The sequence below is a fragment of the Bombus vancouverensis genome, chromosome 2 (assembly GCF_051014615.1).
Source record: "Bombus vancouverensis nearcticus chromosome 2, iyBomVanc1_principal, whole genome shotgun sequence".
Lineage (NCBI taxonomy): Eukaryota > Metazoa > Arthropoda > Insecta > Hymenoptera > Apidae > Bombus > Bombus vancouverensis.
The window spans coordinates 18504722-18524971 of record NC_134912.1 but is presented as its reverse complement, the minus strand read 5'-3'; the positions used below and the strand labels follow the sequence as shown (position 1 = coordinate 18524971).

The 20250-nt window shown below is 33.6% G+C and overlaps 2 protein-coding genes across 3 annotated transcripts in view; one reads left to right on the top strand and one right to left on the bottom strand.

Moving 5' to 3' along the window:
- LOC117166763 (dual specificity calcium/calmodulin-dependent 3',5'-cyclic nucleotide phosphodiesterase 1A) overlaps positions 1–20250 on the bottom strand; it is a 101524-nt gene that overhangs the window by 35461 nt on the left and 45813 nt on the right. The window lies entirely within an intron of this gene.
- Hbg3 (alpha-glucosidase) lies at positions 668–14853 on the top strand. The gene is made up of 9 exons (XM_033351050.2): positions 668–776; positions 1043–1215; positions 3906–4243; positions 6613–6738; positions 10247–10657; positions 12013–12268; positions 12707–12902; positions 13661–13801; positions 14677–14853. Exons 2-9 carry the CDS (start codon positions 1047–1049, stop codon positions 14765–14767), a joined length of 1728 nt encoding a protein of 575 aa, XP_033206941.2. The 5' UTR covers positions 668–776; positions 1043–1046; the 3' UTR covers positions 14768–14853.

Sequence of the window (20250 nt, the reverse complement as noted above, 5' to 3'; positions counted from 1 at the left end):
CTTTCATCGGACAAAACAGTGATTTAAATACATTTTACTTTGAAAATAAATTGATGGTCTTGTCAAAGATCGTCCTTCTACAAACAAGATTTTAAGCATCGGTATTATACGAATATTTTTAACGCTTGCTTTTAAAAGCAACGCAAACACCGATTAAACCACACATTTTGTTCGTATTCAAATAGAACTATTAATAATAGACTACGGATATTTATTCAAAACTCCTATTGTTACGCATACTAAGCACTAAAAGTAGTGATAATGCTCTGCTATTACTTAAAACGTGAAATATTAAGTAAATACAAGTACAATTTTTCAGGATTTTCCAATAAATGTATCCAATAGGTGTCCCAATCCTAATCGTAATGTTTATTGGTTGGCGGTATAAGTAAATTATGTTTGGACATTTTCGTTGCAATACAAAGAAAATGAAGAGAAATTCCGACCCTTTTATCGTATGAAGTTTACATTCTAAACATTTTATTAAATAGATCGTGTGGATATTCTTACTTACTTCACTAATTGACGAAATGTGTGTCTCCACGATAAGATGGCGTTTCCACAGACGAAAAGCAAATCGACCACGTTTCGATAAAAGTTAACAAGGACGATTGATCGTCGAATGTGTGTACCCTGCCACTGAAACTCTAGACAATTATGCGTTACATAACAAGAAGTGGTATAAAAGGGAAGCTATCCTGCACTACATCACAGTCGATCGTTATAACGCTGGCGAAATATTCCAGGCGGACATAATCGATCGTGTCTTAATTACTGTGAGTACCTCGAAATAAGCTAAATAACACCATATTGAAACGACAAATTGTACATTGTTAAGCAACATATTGCAAAAAGTAATTTATTCTGAAAAATAACTATTTAAACTTCAATATATATCGTGTTTATCACGAGAACAACCGGAACCGGTATCACGCTACGAATACCGAACTACGTGTTTACGATGTGGTGCAGAGTGCACCAAGCTCGAAGTCACGCGAATGATTAGACGACTAATTTCATATTCAACGTTTTGTGTGCTTAGGGACATGAGGGCGCTAATAGTATTCTGCCTAACGGTATTGCCGTTGGTCGCTTCATACTCATGGAAACCGACCGCACAATATTTGAGCAACAATTTGGTAGGCGCATCGGTCTATCAGATCTATCCCAGAAGTTTCAAGGACAGTGATGGAGATGGCGTTGGTGATCTTAGAGGTACGTTCCTCTTTTTCCTTGATAGTTTCAGTTTTTAAGATGTTCTTGTATTTTGTAATTACGAGTTCCTTTTTCTTTCATTACTTATTATCTCATTGATTGTTTAATATACAGAGGAGTACATAAAGGTAGGAGAAAATGTAGAGGGAAAAGTTGAATGATACGATAAGATTCTATGTTCGTTGCCATAAGATCCTTTTTCCTTTCCATGTTTTCTTAATATCTCCTTTTAAATGGAATTTTACAATCTTTTATTAACCAGGTATTCTTTGATTCTCTACAAAAGTGGTACTGAGGTGCTTGAGCAGAAAGATGTTTAGTTCAAAAGATATATCAGTTTTAATTTCACGAAATTTAGTGTATGAAAGACAAGTTTTACAAAAGCAAGCATTTTTCGATCCAAGTGCCTCGATACTTTATTCTTTTTAGGGAATTAAAAATTTTATCGAATGATTAACACAAGATTATAAAATTCCATTTAGAAGATGGATACAGTGGTACTGTCTCGGTGCATCGTTGTATATTCAAAAAAGTGAAAATTCTTTTTCTATCTCTCGCCGACTTATTATTATTCAATGTTAATACGTAATTATGAAAATATTAGAAGAGTATAGAAAGCCGTTTATTATTACGAATTTGTGAAATTAATTAATAGTATTATAGTACTAGTAATTTATTTTCTCAAAAAGTCTCGATTATTGAACTTTGTATTATTTTACTACTGTAGTAAAAATAAGTCTACCTAAGCGAAAATGAAATCTAACTGTTGTAATCGTAGGAAATGATTTTTTAGTCAGAGAATGTACCCCTAGTTACAAAGGATAATCGAAGGCGAAACTTTTGTTACGCTGTCGATCCACATGTCACGGCTCGTAAACGGATGCATAATTGCTTTTCCTTTTCGCGTCGTCTTTCGATTTGTTCGCGCGATTATGTAACCACAAGGAACAAAGACAAGTACGGTACGGATGTAATTAACAAGGAAATCTAAAAATGCAAACGTTAGCCGAGAAAAAGGAAAGTGAAGCGCGACAATCGCACGTGGAGAACTCTGCGGAAGAAGTTAATGTCGCTTAAACGCGAAAATAAATTTTAACGAAACTTCCGTTGCGTTCGCCTCTTCTGGTCGCTTTGACGCGGCTTAAGAGCGACGTGTTCCGGAAAAGAGTTTCAGCCTTTTTGTAATGCTCCAGCCATTACGAAAGATTTACACCTCTCTGAGTTAATGTCGCAAGCGACGTCATTGGAAAATAATTTTCAAGTTCCCGTTAGTTGAAATTTAACGAACACGTTCTCTTTTTATTTTCCTAAATGAAATGTTACATATATGAAACTTCGACGTATATTTTTCCGCGTTAATTTTTTGTTCTATTTATTTTTATTTGTTGTCACGATATTTAAGCTGATTTTGATAATTCAACGAAGATATTATTTCGAGAAAAAGTTTATTGCTATCGAATGAAGAATTTAATGACGTAAAAAAAATTTCAAAAATGATCAGCACCAAGACTAGAATTTAATCGACATATCGAATTTAGACTACAAACGAAGAGGAAAGGATAATAATTGAAAATCATCAAAGAATTTAGGCATATTTGGGATAATTTTCAATTCACGAAGCGATAGATAATCGTATTATATTTTTCTACAAAGCTCAGCTTCTTATTCTAGGTATCTGAGTAATCTACATTGTTTTCATAAACTTTAACATTTTATTGTAACTTAAATTTGAGATAAATTTGTTTCAGTATGTCTGAGCTCCGTTTTAACCAGCAATAACGATTATAAATGTAGACTGAAATGTTTCTTGTTACAATATCTTCTTGAAAATCTTCGAAAGGAAAATAAGCTACACTGATAACGAGCAACTGTCAGATAACAAGACCAGAAGGATGTAGGTCTGTATAGTAAAAGAGTGGAGAGTTTGTTAGAAAAGAAGAATCAAGAGAGAAATAATGTAAAAGCATGGTAGATGTTTACTTATACACGAAAAGAAATCAGTAATATCTGAGTTATTAATAAGTATCCTCATTAAATTTTCCTTCTTTCTTAAAAGCAATGTCCTAAAGTTACTAAAACATTCTGCTTAAATGATATGTCGAGTCTTCATTTTTCCAATGTTTCATTTAACGAATGTCATGTTTCAAAGGTAACTTGAATTGCGGAAACATTGGAAATTGATCTTTATGTATATTATCTATAAACAATTCTGCTCGAGGAAACCGTTTTGCTTGTAGCTTTTATAATTCTTTCTAGAAAACTTGAAATCGAATATTTTTCGCAAAAAGTATCAAGCATTTATGTGCAAGGAGCTTGAAAACGGTAGCAGATTTATCGTTGTATGTGTCAATAATTCAATCAAATTTACACAATCAAATTTATCACAATAGTTATTACTTTATTGAATGGATAAATCTATCACACCGTTCTGAGCCAAAAAACCTTTAATGCACGCGCTTACGAAAACTAGGGATAAAAACAAAAAAGCATCTTAAGCTTATCGATTAAATCTATCGATTATAACTAGGACTATCTTTTAGTTACTATTTCTTATAACTAACGCATCTGCATACGGATGGCGAGCACGAACTCACGTTGTCATTTTCAACACGATCAAATTGTCTTCTTCTCGAATATAATTTATTCGTCGATAGAGTTCGACCAAGAAAACGAGATCTTCTCTGTTACAGGTGTCATAGAGAAGTTGGATCATCTGGTCGATGCGAACGTTGACATAATTTGGTTATCGCCCATTTTTAGCAGCCCTATGGTAGATTTCGGTTACGATATCTCAGATTTCCGGAACATCTACCCCGCATTTGGTACTATAAAGGATTTGGAAGACCTGATCCGAGAAGCGCACAAAGTGGGTATAAAGGTCTTACTGGATTTCGTCCCGAACCACACGTCGGATCAGCACGAATGGTTCCAGAAGAGCTTGAAGGGAATTAAACCTTACAGTGATTATTATATCTGGCATCCAGGAAAAGTATTGGAAAATGGCACCCGTGTCCCACCATCCAATTGGGTAAGTGCAATTTAAATTACTTAAAACGTTCTTCAGCCCTCAAAAACTACGATGGATCCAATAGGCAACACGCAAATTTTATTTGAATATTATTTGTTGTTATTTCTATACTCAGAGGTAGGATCACAATAGTTATTATTTTATTGAATGGATAAATCTATCACATCGTTCTGAGCAAAAAAAAAACCTTTATTGCACGCGCTTACAAAAACTAAGGATAAAAACAAAAAGGCATCTGAAGTCTATCTATTCTAGTTACTATTTCTTATAACTAACGCATCTGCACATGAATGGCGAGCACGAAATCACGTTGTCATTTTCAACATTATTGTTTTGTGATAATGCTATAGTTAAGTTATTTACAACCATTGTGAATAGTAATATTGACTATCATTATTTACCATCTGGTTTTTCTTCTTCTTATTATCATAATGATATGCAACACATCCGTCGCGTCGTTTCAGACTTTTCAATTTAAAACTTACCTTTGCGCCCGTAATTTTCGTGAAATACAACTGCCGGTATTCGTTGCTCGATGCTCGAGCCGCTTTAATTACTCGAAAAAAATTAAATTGTTAGTATTTACATATTTCGCGTTCCGACGTATCTCGGTTTTATACTTGCCCCATTGGCTATAAATAGTTATCTAATATTATTTCAATAGAAATACAGTGAAGCATGTTCTCGAATTTTTCTGCGTCGCATTCTTCGTTAATTAACGCGGTCGAAATATTTTCACGTGAAACAGTCGTCGATACGCCTATTACTTCCGCGCAAACAATATTCATGAGACATTTTGTACGATTCGTGTAACGAAGAATTTAAAAAAAAATGTTTGCAATGTTAGTAACTGTACGGGACAAAATATACATAAAAAGATATAAAAAAAACCTTTGTACTTTCTTGGTCGAAAAGTTTTACCGATCTGCTAGTTTCTTATGATTAGGAATGAACTTGAAGTACACTCGATAAAAGTTTCAGATAGAGTGCACTCATTCCATGTTTGCAACAGAGGTGAAAATATGTTATAACTTCATTTAGAAATGGACTTTACGATGTGAGAATGTCTTGTCACGATCTATTAAAGTTAGAGGATAATTACTTTTAACAATTTCATTGAGATGAAACTTTGATATTATTTGGTTGCTCGGAAACTTCATAGCGAAATTGATTGTGTCACTAAAGGCTAAACGAAACATTTCTAATTAATCAATTTCAGAACCGAATCAAGAGTACTATTTGGTTAAAATTAATATTTTGATATTTGGTAAAAATTCGTAATAATTAATTCCCTTTCAATACTATTAAATACAGCGTAGAATATATTCACTGTCAAAAACGTAAAGAAGTTTTCGAATAGCTGAATATAAATGATCTTGAGAAGGCAGAGAAAAATGGAAGTAGAAGCGACAGTAGAAATGATGGCCGACAATTTCATAAGTTTGTAGCGAAACTTTTCCAAAGATTTCGCGATTTATGGTAGACTCGTAGTAGGTGAAGAGTATGAAACAGTACACTGCATATCAAGAACCTCGGAACAGAAATGGTAAAATATCAAAACAATGTTGCGCGGCGATAGTCTGCAGAAATTTTTGTACCTACGCGTTGCTCGTTATTTCCTCGTGAAAAGATCTGTTTACATCGTTTCATCGCGTAAGCAATGCATTTTTCGTCGAAATTTACATTTCTTCTTCGCTTGTAAACGCAGAATGAATTCAATTAAACTACCAGTCGTTTCTATTCTGTCGTTATCGACCAGAAAAGATCATTCAACAACAACCAAAACTGATACAAATCGATTGGTATCGCTGTTACCTGCAGTTATAAAATTTAATGGCCGTGTCTCGTTTCGAGATAAAAATAGTCAAACAACGTAGAAATTGAAACTGACAATTAAATCTTTCTTTTGTTAGGCATTTGAAACTTCAATGGCACGAATATCTAGTTACTTTCGAACGATCAACTTTACGATAATCAATTTTAACGATAAGTTCCCGATAATGTTCGTTACGATCGTACAATGCCACTGATCTATCACTGTAACAATTTTGAAAGTAATATTGACCAGAATTTTTAATTCGCTGTACTTTCAAACTGCGATTCGGAAATTTCGTCAAATATGACATTTAGAATTCCATCTTTGTTTAAAAATGTAATTTCATGTTCTGAAAAAGGCAAGCTCGCATCATAGCTGAAGGCTATGATGTTCACGGTGTTGCTCGAAATATTTAAATTACTTTTTACGCTTAATTTAACTTAATTAAACAATTTTTTGACGACCCGTTTCGACACAACGTGGTAAGAGCTTATGCAATCTTTGTTCATCCTCTATGCACTTTGCAAATTTACAAACACATATTCTCGCGCAGGTGAGCGTTTTCGGTGAATCAATGTGGGAATGGCGAGATGAACGTAAGGCGTATTATCTGCATCAATTCTCAAAGGAACAACCTGATCTGGACTTCTTTAATCCACAAGTGGTAGAGGAGATGCATGTGAGTATCGTTTGAGAAGTACATAGTTCTATTTAAATCTATCGTTATAGGTAAAATTGTTGAACTTGTTGATAAAGTATTCTCGGTTACTAAAGTAATCACGATATTCTTCACTAGGATTTACATATCTTTTTTTAATTTTGATCACAGATATCTTTAGTTGAATTAATAGTGTTTATTTTAACTTTGTTGAACACTGTTTTGGAACAAAGTAAACACATCGAAATACAACATTTCCAACACGTTCAACATCCAAAACAAATTTAACGCGAATTTATCCAATATTTTTGTTGAAATATAGTTTTAACAAGAAGAATATATTTTTTTTAATTGAACTATATGTAGTCTATGATACAGAATAAGACTGTGTCTCTCTTACTGTAGATGTAGACTGTAGGCTACTATAGACTGTCTGTAATTTCCCTTAAACCTACGTTTAAATCTGAGTAAATTTCCCATTATCTGTTTACCCCATTATCTCTTACACTTCTAATAATTTTAATGGATTTTGTTGTAACAGAAGCTTATACCGATAGAGGCATTTTTTATCCACTTTATCGATACTTATAGTTATAAGAAGTTTTTCTATTATGTACGTTTTCATGACTATATTTACTTATAGATAGTGATATCTATGTTGCATCATCGAAGCTACAATATCGGATTTTCTCTTTATCGTATTATCTTAAATTCGTAAAAGTAATGAATTACGCGGAACTGTTAACAAGAGGGAAATAAATTCCGTCTGTACACGATAAACACGAGCTGTTTCCAATCTCTTCGAACGATGCTTCGTGTGTCAAGTATGAAGATTGTACGAACCTAACACGACTCGACGATCTTATCCTCAAACATATTTTCCGTTTTTTGCTCTTCTATTCTCTCCTTTTTATTTTTATCGTTGTTTTAATGCCTGGCAAATTTACGACAATGATAGATCTCGTTCAACGTCATCGTTAACCGTTAACCGGAGACCCAACAATTAACATCGTAATGAATCAAGGACCAAGATACGGTCAAACAGATATCGATTACCCGCTTTGATTTTATCATTTCCCACGAGACAATACCGAACCTTCAATCATTTCAGCCGAAGTTGCTGGTTTTTCGAAGCACGATCACTCGAAAAAAAGAAAATGATGAGAAATAAAGATATTCGTTGCTTCGACGTGCTACCCGTTGGTTCAACGTGATCCCGATTGTTTTATCGAACGAACCGAACCGATTTCTAAGGAATATGAGTCACAGTTCGTCAACATCGTGGAATTTCATGACGTCTACGTCATTTCAATAGAATTAGCAAATCCTTTCTCTTTCATCTTTATTGCACGTTTCCTGCTAGTATTTAATATTTGGTCATATTTCAATTTATCAGAGAATATGATTAATGTTAGGAATTTTTAATAAGAAATTTTTCAAATATATATTTTATTTAGCGTATGCATTTCCAAATTGATCTAAAATTTCGCCATATACAATCACGATAGTCGTGTCCCATTGCATTGCTAATCAAACTTCAAACAGCTTCACATAATACACGTAGGTAAAGGTATAATATGTGGTAATTGTTCTAATTAGCTTCATGAGTCGTTTATACCTCAACGTCTGCCACTTCAGTATTCGCTACTTTCATGCATGAAACGACAGAAAATCTTTGGAAAAATATTTGAACTTGGTATGAAATCCGCGATCAAACCGAATCCATCCAGGATTCCGGCGATGTCTCGTGACTTTTTTCGGAATTCCGCGGTAAATTTGAATTTTAATGGGCACAAATTCGTTCGATGAAATTCGACGGACATCACGAAAACACGGTCGGTTAAATTCAGTCAGCCACGGTTGAAATTCAAGTAGGGCTGAAGCCGCTCGTTCCACTATCCAGCAAAATATAAATCTGACTACGGTTGCGAATGTTATAGCTATGTCGGGTTTGAACGACCATGGCTTAAAATATGCGAAATCGAGGGATACGTGGTACTTGCTTCATCGAATTTAAATGAACCGAAGGGGGAAACACGGCGCGATTGCGAGAAAGAAGTTGTAGAATACATACAAGAACATTATACAGTTAGGTTTTTCAACTATGCGCTAAAAAATATTCTGAATATCAGTCATCTGTAATTAAATGAAAAATTGATCATTTATGATATTCGAATAAGAAATAATATTTATTGCAGTGTAACCTCATTTATCCTTATTAGCTTCAGACGTACGAATTTATAATTGAGCTTTCGTACATGAAATTATTTATTTGTCCTTTCAAAATTCAAAGACTTTTAGGTAATTATACACGTTAGCGAAAATAAACTAATTTTTATGTTAACTTGTTAATAGATCAATATGATCGAATTGCTTGATATAAAAGAAAGCAAACATGAACAATAGATACGATCATAAATATTATGTGAGAGCCAATAAATGGCAATCTATAATAGAAGTACTCATGACCAATTTTGCCGCGAAATCTTTCGGATATCGACATATGTCTCGCAACCATTGACTAATACGAATCAACCATACGTTACTATATCTTTCACCTACGATTACTTGTAGCGTCTAACAGTACGATATTGACATTTTAGCGCGGAAATCTAACGAACCCGACATCTTTGTTATAGAAACGTTACGAGTACGTATAAATTGGGAGAAATTTACCGAAGTACCGAAAGTACATACGAACATAGAAGTAATGTAATATAACGTGTAGAGACTTGAACTCATGAATAGTCATGCGAATCAGAAATAATAAAAGTATACCGGGGAAATGTATTGGTACAAAGGTAGAAACGAACACAATCAATCGAATTATCGGATGGTAAGCACGTGTACCTGTCCATTCAGAAACTGACTTATTTAATATCAGCCGTGTTAAAAGAAAATCAGCTCGCGTTAGAAAAATTACAGAATTTACTAAGTAAAAAGAATTTTATTTCTTTATATTAGAATCTTCTTTTACGTAGCTGAATACGATCGTAGCTTCGATATATGTATACAGTCGATTTTTATAAAGCAGATTTATTTCCAAGAGGACACGTTTCTGTAAAACAATCATCATCTTATGCTTGTAAAAGCACTTTCCACGGGTAAGGAACGTTCGTTCGGTTCGTATTTTTCTTTTACGCCAATTTGTTTTCGCCTTTTTCTCTGGCTCAACGTAATCGTTTCGCTGAAACAATTTGGCGGACTATATGGCTTTCAAGAGTACGACACAGTCGTTAATATAATCGTCGATGGGAAGAACTTTGAATTCGTAAAAAGTGTCATCGTCGTAGCTGGACGAAACGATAAAAAACAATGTAAAAATTAGAAACATGATTTATCATGATTTTTATTTGTGATCTACATGCATAATGTATATATTATCTCAACACGTAATAATATTTAAGATTAACATATTATATATATATGTATAATAATATTTTCGTTCTTGGATACGTAAAAACACTATTTCCAATGATATATTTCTCAAATAACATGGTCTAACTCTGTGCTTATTGATATATTACAGGAAATTTTGAGATACTGGTTAAGGAAAGGCATTGATGGCGTCAGAATAGATTCCTTGCCATTTATTGCCGAGGACATGAACTTCCCAGATGAACCTTTGTCAGGTAAAACCAACGATTCTACTAGCCCTGACTACACCGATAGGATATATACCATGCATCTGCAAAGAAGTTACGATTTGATCCCTGGATGGAGAAACGTCCTGAATGAATTTAAACAACCAAAATACATGTTCATCGAGGCATACGCAAACACGTCGATGACGATGAAGTATTATAAATATGGAGCAGACTTCCCCTTCAATTTTGGCCTGTTTCAAAACGTCCAGCCTACAGCGAACGCAACAACCTTAAAATCTGTGGTTGATACTTGGATGATGAACATGCCGAGAAATAGCATTGCTAACTGGGTGGTAAGTTACTAATATTTTCAGAAAGCCGATTAATTTTCTATTAGATTGTCATTTATCCCCATAAAACTTTACACATATATTTCCTTCAAAATATTGTACATTCAGTCAAAATGATTTCTACATGGTTCAATGCACTTCATCAATGTCTAAGTGATTTTATCATTTCAAATTTATTAAAATTATTAATGTTGAAATTCAAAATTTTCTGGACTGGAATTATCATAGTTCGCAGTTTCGCATAGTTCGAAATAATTCATCCACCGAAAGATTGCCTGGCTGAAATATAATATAATATAATAATATAATCATAAATTTAGAGGAAGAATAAGCGAGGAAAAATATTGTACGATCAGGAAAAATGATCTATTTATATACTTGTACGTTCATCCTTTTTCATCATAATCTAGTCAACCCTTATAATCGTAATTCTATCTTATGATAGCATTAAAAATTACAAGAAAGTATCCTATCACTCCTAGCTTATTTCAAGAAGAAGAATTTAATTAGAACAGTTGCTTTCTTAAAATTTGATCAGCACCTATATCGTTTATTAATTCTATAACTAATTTTCCTTTTATTTCAATAATTTTACTCCTATCATATTCGCTCATATCGCATTTTTCTAAATTCGTAACAGGATGACAAACTTCCATTTTGGCATTTCTATGTTCTCACTCACTCGCACACACACACACACGCATACACGTACGGGCGCGCTCATACAATTGTGGATGTTAACTTCTCCAACCTCGGCGAGGATCTGGAAAATTTTCTTCGCCAAATCCTTCCTCGATTCGCTTCTCTTCGTCTGTATTTGCTCGCCAGGAAGTTGGACGACGTGATTGTAGATCGAAGGAAAATCAAATTACTCTGGAAGCAAACGCACGAAACTGGTCGAACGTCGTTCGATTGGAAAAATGGTTGATAGCACCTAACTGTTTCGAATTCGAAGCTGCGCGATTGAACGGCGGAGGCAACGCGTGAACGAGCTTGAAAAATGTCCACAAAACGCCTGGAAGAGAACGAAACGAGCCTCTTTCCGCTCGCGTTCTTCGAATTCCACGAGCGCATCGAGCTTTTGTCGAACTCGTGTGTGCATCGGGCATTCGATCGAAAACCTAAAATTTCAAGCCTTAAAATCGATATTTCTATGTCGAGGAAAATCAACAAAAAACGTTTGTTGGAAGAAATAGAACGATCGAGGAAAAAAGTAGAAAATCCCCAAACATTATATGTATTTAAGCTAAAATATCTTCAACTCAATACGATTACCGTTAGTTAAAAAAAAAAAGAAAAAAAAAAGAAATAACGACGGATATTTTAAATTTTTAAATACCTTAAAATTTTGTGTGCAGATCGGAAACCACGATCAAAGAAGAATAGTGTCGAAAGTAGGAGAACCACGAGCTCGTGCCCTTACCGTAATGACGCTTCTATTACCTGGCGCAAGTGTGACGTATAACGGTGACGAAATCGGTATGTCGGACACTTGGATCTCTTGGGAAGAGACACAGGACCCGCAGGGTTGCATGGCTGGTTTACTAAACTACAATACTGCGTCTAGGGATCCCGCGAGGACACCGTTCCAATGGGATGACTCCGTTTCTGCCGGTGAGTTTCCAATAAGATATAACTTTCACGCGAATGAAGAAATTTTCAACTGAGCCTTGATTTTCACATTTTTGTCGAATCATTTTTAAGATATTATTTCTCCATCATGCCATAACATGTTTCACTCTCACAGATGAAACTGGAATTTCATTCCACGTCTATCAATTATTTTAAAATCAATTTCATCGTGTCATAGTAATAAAATAATAATACAGAATGTAGTAAAGAAAATGTTATCTTTTGAAAAATGCGAATTGTAGATTGTATCCTTTGCCTGTACAAATATCGTAAATACTGGTACGTTTGAGATGAATCTTCGTGTGAGATTTCAAAAAAGGAAGCTCCAATTCCAGAAACTCTAATTAACTAACTACAATTAACTGAACAAAAAAAGAACCAATAATCGCAAGAACTATGACCAAGTATTTCGATTTGTAGGATTCTCCACGAACTCCAATACTTGGCTGAGAGTCAACGATAATTACAAGACTGTCAATCTGGCTGCCGAAAAGAAGGACAAGGACTCGTTCTATACCCTCTACAAGAAAGTCTCAACGCTGAGGAAGTCACCGTTCCTTAAAAAGGCCGACTTGACTACGAAGCTGTTGAGTGAAAACGTTTTTGCGTTTGCCAGGTAAGGATAGTGAACATGTAAATCAAGATGATACTACGACCATTATATACCACGATTCGCTCGTCGAATATATTGCTAAATGCGAGAAAATTATGATTAATAGCGTGGCAGTATGTATCTACACTATCATCTACAAATGTCCAAATATTTTGGTCGATTTGTAATACAAATATTTCAATTTCACTACAAAATAATGCTGAACTAATAATTAGCAGTAATATTTACTAATTTTCATGGAATTGCCAGACTATACGATTGGGTCATCTATTAAAAGACTAGAAGAATATATTTTAGCATTTAGCATTATGTATACTACTACATTTATTACTTAAAATTTACTACTTAAATATCACAGGTTCTATTAACGTCGGAAGTCTTTCTGTCAAATTAAGAATTTTCTTCGTCAAGCTTATAATTCAGAAATTAAAGAATCTGAGAATAAAGAGCTCGACGAATAATAAAATAGTTCTACGATTGCAAACGCTGACTTTACGATCGCGTATTGATTTTTGAAAATCGATTCGATCACGTTAGAATATTGTGCCATGTGTAGCTTCGATGATTATAAAATATAAAATTCTTAAGGTTTAGTTTATCCATTTAATCGATACATTTGATTTGTGCAAATATCTTTGTACAATAGCGTGCAATTACTTGATCGCGATCATCGGCGTTTGCAATACGATGAGTCATGGTACTAAGAGTGCCTTCGTTTCTTAACGATACACTGTACATATGGAATATCATAATTTCTTCAGGGAAACCATGTTAGATGGATCTGTCTACACCATAATAAACTACTCGGATAAGGACGACGTAGTGGATCTGTCAGTATTCGAGAAAGCACCGAAGAAATTGGATGTGTTTTACGCTACTGCTAACTCTGTTGTGCTTTCTAAGTGAGTGTACAATTTCTCCAATTTTATTTATCTAAATTGCATCGCTGCCATGACAAATTTATGCAATTGCGTCGAGTATCGTTTCATAGTTTCCTTTCTTCTTCCAACACGGTGGTAAATGTGAAAAGCACTGGAAATAATTCGCAAACTGTAACGTCGTTCTTCAAATTGAAAGAAAAAGATAAAGAAAAGGTAGAAAGGGAACGAATGAGACAGAAAGATGTCTTCAATTATTTGAAGAGAAATTGCGTATTTAACAATAATTGATTAAATAAGCAACGTAACATCTTTCAAACTTGTTGAGATTAGAGAATAAAAAGATTTACTTAATCCTTGCTGCGTTCTTTTAATCATTTTCGATTCAATTGTACTTTTCTAATATTAAAAGATATCTCAAGTTCGAAGAAAATATGAAAAACTGCTGATTTATGTCAAACAATTGCATGTTAAACGTTTTCTTGAAACGTTCGAAATATTTTCTGTCCCCTAAAATGAAAGCAAGATTGTAATATGAAAATCCGAGGAGCGCAGTTGGATTAAGTGACTCTGATGTTATTCTGTTCCCTGTTAAATTCTTAATCCACAGAATTATTTCATGTTTCTGCTATCATGTACTGATTTTTTTTTTTTAATTAAATTATCCTATTACTTGCTACCTTATTAAGCAGAAACGTTTATTCCGACGTCTTATCAAATTAGTTCTTTTCTTGACTATATTTCTTTCTTTTAAATAAATTTCCATCTTATTATATATAAATTCCTATTGCATTATTTTTAGAGACGATGTCTTTAAATCGATGCTTTAAACATCCGTTTGTTAAACATTGTTGCGATGATATTAATTTTGTAAATTTGTTTGTTTGTTGGGAATATAGGTACGAGGTCACGGACATCAAGAAAGTAAAGGTTCCTGCCACGGCAGTGATAATCCTTATTGCCCCAGGTATCAAATTTGGATACATATAAATCTACAACAGATTCCTACGGTTTCTAAGTTCCAATACAAACATGTATCTCTAAATAATTGAAAAATATAGTTTTTTTCTTGCAAATCGTTGTATTTACATCTTAACAATAGTACAATGGCCAACGTTTCAAAAATAATCCAGTTACAATAATTTATCACACAGCCACGATTTGACGACCATTAAACTTATCGTTGCCTATCGCGATTATTATAAAAATATAAACCCTGCTATTAATCGTGAGACTGAATGGAAAAGTAATACGAGTGCATTTTTCCAAGAAACGAGATAAGTACGGAAAACAACAGTTACAGATTTATTTAAAAAGATATTATTACGAATAGCCTGCGATCGCTTACGCTTTTATTGACACTTATTTTTAATTTAAACTAACGTTAATTTAAATCAAATAATATAAAAATTTCATGGAAAAATATATAGGACTCGCGCAACATAAAGAAACATATAAAATAATATTACTCGTTGAGATATTTCTTAGGTGAAACAGATCTCCACTTATATGCTCATAAAAGTTTTCCCGAATGAATGTTCAAATACTTTCGATTTCTCCGATAAAACTCAACTTTCATCAAAATTTCCTCAGATTTAAAATATTCCTACTCGTATCGCTTGCCCTTTGAATCTTTTAATTGTCTTTCAAATGTCTCCAACCAAAAGTCTATTAAATCAAAAACCTTCAAATTCCAAACTGTCGACGTGCTAAAAAGTCAACGTTCACGTCGAAACATTCACCGAAGAGACAGCCACAGGTTAAATTGGCCGAAATTCACGATACGAATCGAGGACCAGATTCGATTAACCGGCCTTTCACTTTTTTTTACCCGAAGGTAAAACTGGCCTAAGAGCGTGAACGGAAGCGGCCGCGTATCGGTTCCCCCATCGATGTGGCCACGTCAATCAGCTTGCCAATTATAATCGTCGCTGAATATCCATGGTGGATTTCGTGTTTCAGCCCGTAAGAATTTCACTCGTCAACTTTCGCAAAATTCCTGACCGATCGAGAGGCGGCCGTGGTCGCTGCTTTGGGGCATTTCCTTCAATTCACCGTTAAAAAATTCGCCGTTCGAGCTTCATTCCGCATGCAGGCCGGGTGAAACAACCGGCGAAATTGGGTGCTCGAAAACGCGCCATCGTTTCGACGAAGAAAGCTGTCCTAAAGCGAACACGGTCGAGTAGGAAGACGAACGAAACTTTTCAAGTCGATCGAAATTTGTATATCTATATCGATGTATCGTGTCGCTGTTTGTCGTTGATAGCGGTACAATTCAAAACACGTAAATTTTAGAGGATTTATTTAATTTACAAGGAAACCTTCGTGAGTCATTTCAACGACACTGTAAGGCTGACTTAACACAAGGTATGCCACTGTTTGCGAATGCAGTACAACCTTCCACTTGTAGCGTCACAAAACAACTGAAGATAAGCCGGTGTTGTTGCAAGACTAAGACCACGTTGGTAGTGACATTTGCAATAATATTGCATTCTGATGCAAAGCTGATGGAATTATAAATATACCGTTTTACATGATAAGAGTACAAACATAATGTAAACTCAGTAACAGTGAATTTGAAATACTTTCAGTCGTGTCACTATCACTGCCGAGCACCGATATTATAATTCTATACTGGGTGTTTCTGACTTTTCGCAACAAGCTGTTCCATTCTTGTGTATGACTTTTTAATACAACTCTTAGCCAATTATATTTCTTCTTTCTACATACACAGCTTTTATGCACAAAATTTGTCTGATTATTAATATAAATAATTTTAGCTAAATTTCAGAACATTCGGCAATTTCCTCTTAATTTTCATACCATAACGTGATATATACTTTGTTTCAGATACCGTTCCGCTGATCTGAATTTGTAAAATGGTTTGCTTCCAACTACTTTTTGGACATACGAAGATAAGTTAAGATCGTAAAAAAAAAAAAATGACTTAAAGAATGTCCCAATTTTGGGCCTGGTTTTTTCCGAAACTCTTATATAACTTGTCTGTGCAGCGAAAGACATAACATTCGTTCGTCGTCGCAACTTCAATGTGTATGTATCGAAGTTTCCTACGTATCGAGCTGCCGTGACTGTTTGATTATTTAGAATTGCTTCTTATGTTTTATGAAACGAGTTCTTCCCTCTATATTCATTTGCGCCAGAGAAACTTTAAAAGAGAGAACAAACCAGAATCGCAGAAAGGAAAATTTACTTTTTATTCTAATACAGACAAGTATACCTTTAAAATAGAATGTGTCGTAATTAGGATGAATCGTAGGACGAAATGAAAATCACAATTAGGGCGTTTTAGAGTTATACACGTGTGCTGTTTCGTTGAAGGGAAATTAACGTTGGAAACGTAAAAATTTAATAATGCAAGCAACATAGTGGATTGTTTCTTTCGTGCAAATGCATTTGGGAAACGAACACCGAGAATTTTGGAAGCAAGTCGCTGCAACAACTGATTCAATCGTGCAATCTAGACGAAGCAAAGGAAAACGATGTTTGCATACGAATTTCGTTTTATTCCTCGCACGTACACATTTTTTACACTGTAACGAATCGAGTATTTATCGATCGTATCGATTCTTTCTCCCTATTGGAACTCTTAAACTTTCGATGAGAAATTAAACTAAACGGTGAAAATTAAAAGCTACTTCAATAGTAACGTTTACAAGAAAATGTGGAAAATGTTACCATTGAAATATTTACATGAAAGTTAATGAACAGATAGACTTTGAATATTTATTTCACTTAAAAATTGTTACGAATACTTTGTATATTTTATATATTTTCATACCTTTGAATTTCACATAAATGCAGAAAAATCTGCACGCTCTACCTATCAATAACATAATAAATTATTCGTCGTAAAATAAATATTCACTACCTTTACTAACATATGTTTGTCAAATCGAAAATTTTCTTATTCAGAAGCTAAAATTCGCCAGCCAGAGATAAAATCATGCGCGATGCTCCAATATTTTCGCTTAAATTCTATTTCGTGTAACAGGATCACCTGTTTATCCTTTTGCTCTCCGGCTAAAACGTAAAAAATATCACTGTTCGCTACGAATGGTTTGTATGGGGCGTAATCCCGCACATTTATACGGTTTTCTGATTTTTAACAACTTTCAGTACGCTGCTGAATAAACTTACGTCATTTGCCAAAATATACATATGCGCCGCTGGATTATGTTTTCAATGTACGTATTTCTCGATTGCTTTCGGTATCTACTTTATATCAATGAACATTGTTCGAAAGATACGATAAGATAACATATCGTCGAATCAAAGAAAAATGACAATATTCGGAAATTTGTATTCTTTTCACGAGTAAATGAAATACTACCAGGCACAAGTATTTTGACACATTGTGCAATTTAATCGAAACATTTATGTTTTCGAAATATTTGTAATTAATAATTATTAAAAATTTTCTAATTAATATTATTATTATTATATTAAATTATATATTATTATTATTAAATTATTATAATATTAATTATAATATTAAATAATATAATTAATATTTTATACTTTCAAAATTATAACAAGAGAACGGCTCCCTGTTGTTAATTCTTTACCTATCGTACCAAGTTCAAACTAAAACAAACAATATGCTTGCACCGCTGTAGCTTCATGATTATGCACAACGAATGATTGAAACTTTGCAAGATCTGTATCTGTTTCCTGTAACACGCGTACTATAGACCTGTACATTGATCTAATAGATCGTTATCTATACAGATAATTTTCTTTTAATTCCTTTCTGACGAAAGTAAATACTAAATAAATCGTATTTTATACGTTTCAACAATTAATTTTTATAAGTGTCATTGCGTGTTTGTTCGACTTCATCATTTCGATATAAAATCCACTTTAAAATTATCGTATATTTCTTAGAAGACTATAATAAAAAATCGTGGAATTTCGTTGTACGTTTAATTCGTTTGTGCGATTTTTATCTCATCTACATATGAATATCATTTTGTATCTCGACTACGTATGAGTATCGTGTACGTGATATTCCATTTTCGAATTTTGGAAATACAACCTACCATTACCCGTCATAAGCACCCTGACACCATTATACTTTTAATAGCGACGAAACATCAGAAACATCAGCGTGCTCAGAATGCTATCACAAACTTTCTCGACTCATTGAAACTACGATCGCTATGTTGCAAATTTGCTGATGTTGAATAAATTATTTTGTCCTGACAGGACTATCGGCGTACATTCGTGCGTGTTAACAACGTTCTACTCCTGAAATTATTTTAATTTCACTTATGCTTGTGTAATACGTATCCGATTGTGAGATAATAGGTAGGAAAATTATTGGAAAATTATTTCCTGAAAATCATTTCAGGAAATATTTATTCAAAAGTATAAATGCTAGCTAAAATAAAAATCTATTTCGTTTGACAGTTAAATGATAAAATTATTCCGAGAAAGATCGTTTTATTCGCTGAAATAAATTATTTCGAAGTAACATCTGCCCAAGTAACACGATAACCGTTTAAATAATCATTTTTCAAATATTTCATCTAAATAATGCTCAGGCCTAATATAAATGTGTAAAAGTTACTAAATATTAGATTGTTCTAATGATCTTGTCCATTAGAAACATTGAAAAAATTATATTCCTGGAAGCATCTCAAACTGTACATTTTCCACCATTATATATTTACCGTCTTCTATCTGAAATGTTTAAAGATCGTCTTATAGAAATTGAAACAATAAAGCTTATACATATCTAATCATTAATAATTTAAAAATAGTATCTTGCACAAGTATGATTAAGTATTACATCAGCAGTGTGTTTTAAAACCAATAAACTTACTACATTTCTGCGTTAATAAGAAGGGGAGAAGCGTAAAATCTATATAGGGTGTATTCTAGGTAATAAGAGCCAAGATAGACGAATAAATATGCTTGCCACGTGTTCCGTTAGTATAGAATTTTAAGATATAGATTGCAAACTGACGTCATCTTTATCATTAGACTACAGATACATATACATATAGATTTTTTGAATATAGCTAAAAAAATGCAAGATAGATTTGTCCCACACACTAAGTATAATCAATATTTTACAATAGTATTTTACTTGAAATATTTTATATATCGTTGCATATCGCATATACAGCCGTTTAAAAGTTTGCAGCACAATTTGCTTTTCGAACGGAACAACTGTTTTTGTACATTTTCCTGAGGAAGAAGAAATAGTATCGTTAAAACGTTTAATTTTAAAACAGGATCCCACAGTTACAATTTCAATACTGTAAAGGAGTAATATAACGAATAAGATATTTATTTATTTAAGCAAGCCATTATTTCTATTGAAATCCTAACATATGGCAAACTTTAAAACAGCAATATACATTTCTAGACTTTTCTGTACGTTCTCGCACTTTCACATTGCTCATAAACATACGAATATTCACAGTTTAATCAATTCGTAATATTCA

What these genes read in the sequence shown, in the direction of transcription:
- Hbg3 (XM_033351050.2), top strand. Translation starts at nt 1,047, where the DNA reads ATGAGGGCGCTAATAGTATTCTGCCTAACGGTATTGCCGTTGGTCGCT. An exon ending in GTGTCCCACCATCCAATTGG is followed by an intron (nt 4,244 to 6,612) that starts GTAAGTGCAATT and finishes ATTCTCGCGCAG; the next exon opens with GTGAGCGTTTTCGGTGAATC. An exon ending in AACGTTTTTGCGTTTGCCAG is followed by an intron (nt 12,903 to 13,660) that starts GTAAGGATAGTG and finishes TAATTTCTTCAG; the next exon opens with GGAAACCATGTTAGATGGAT.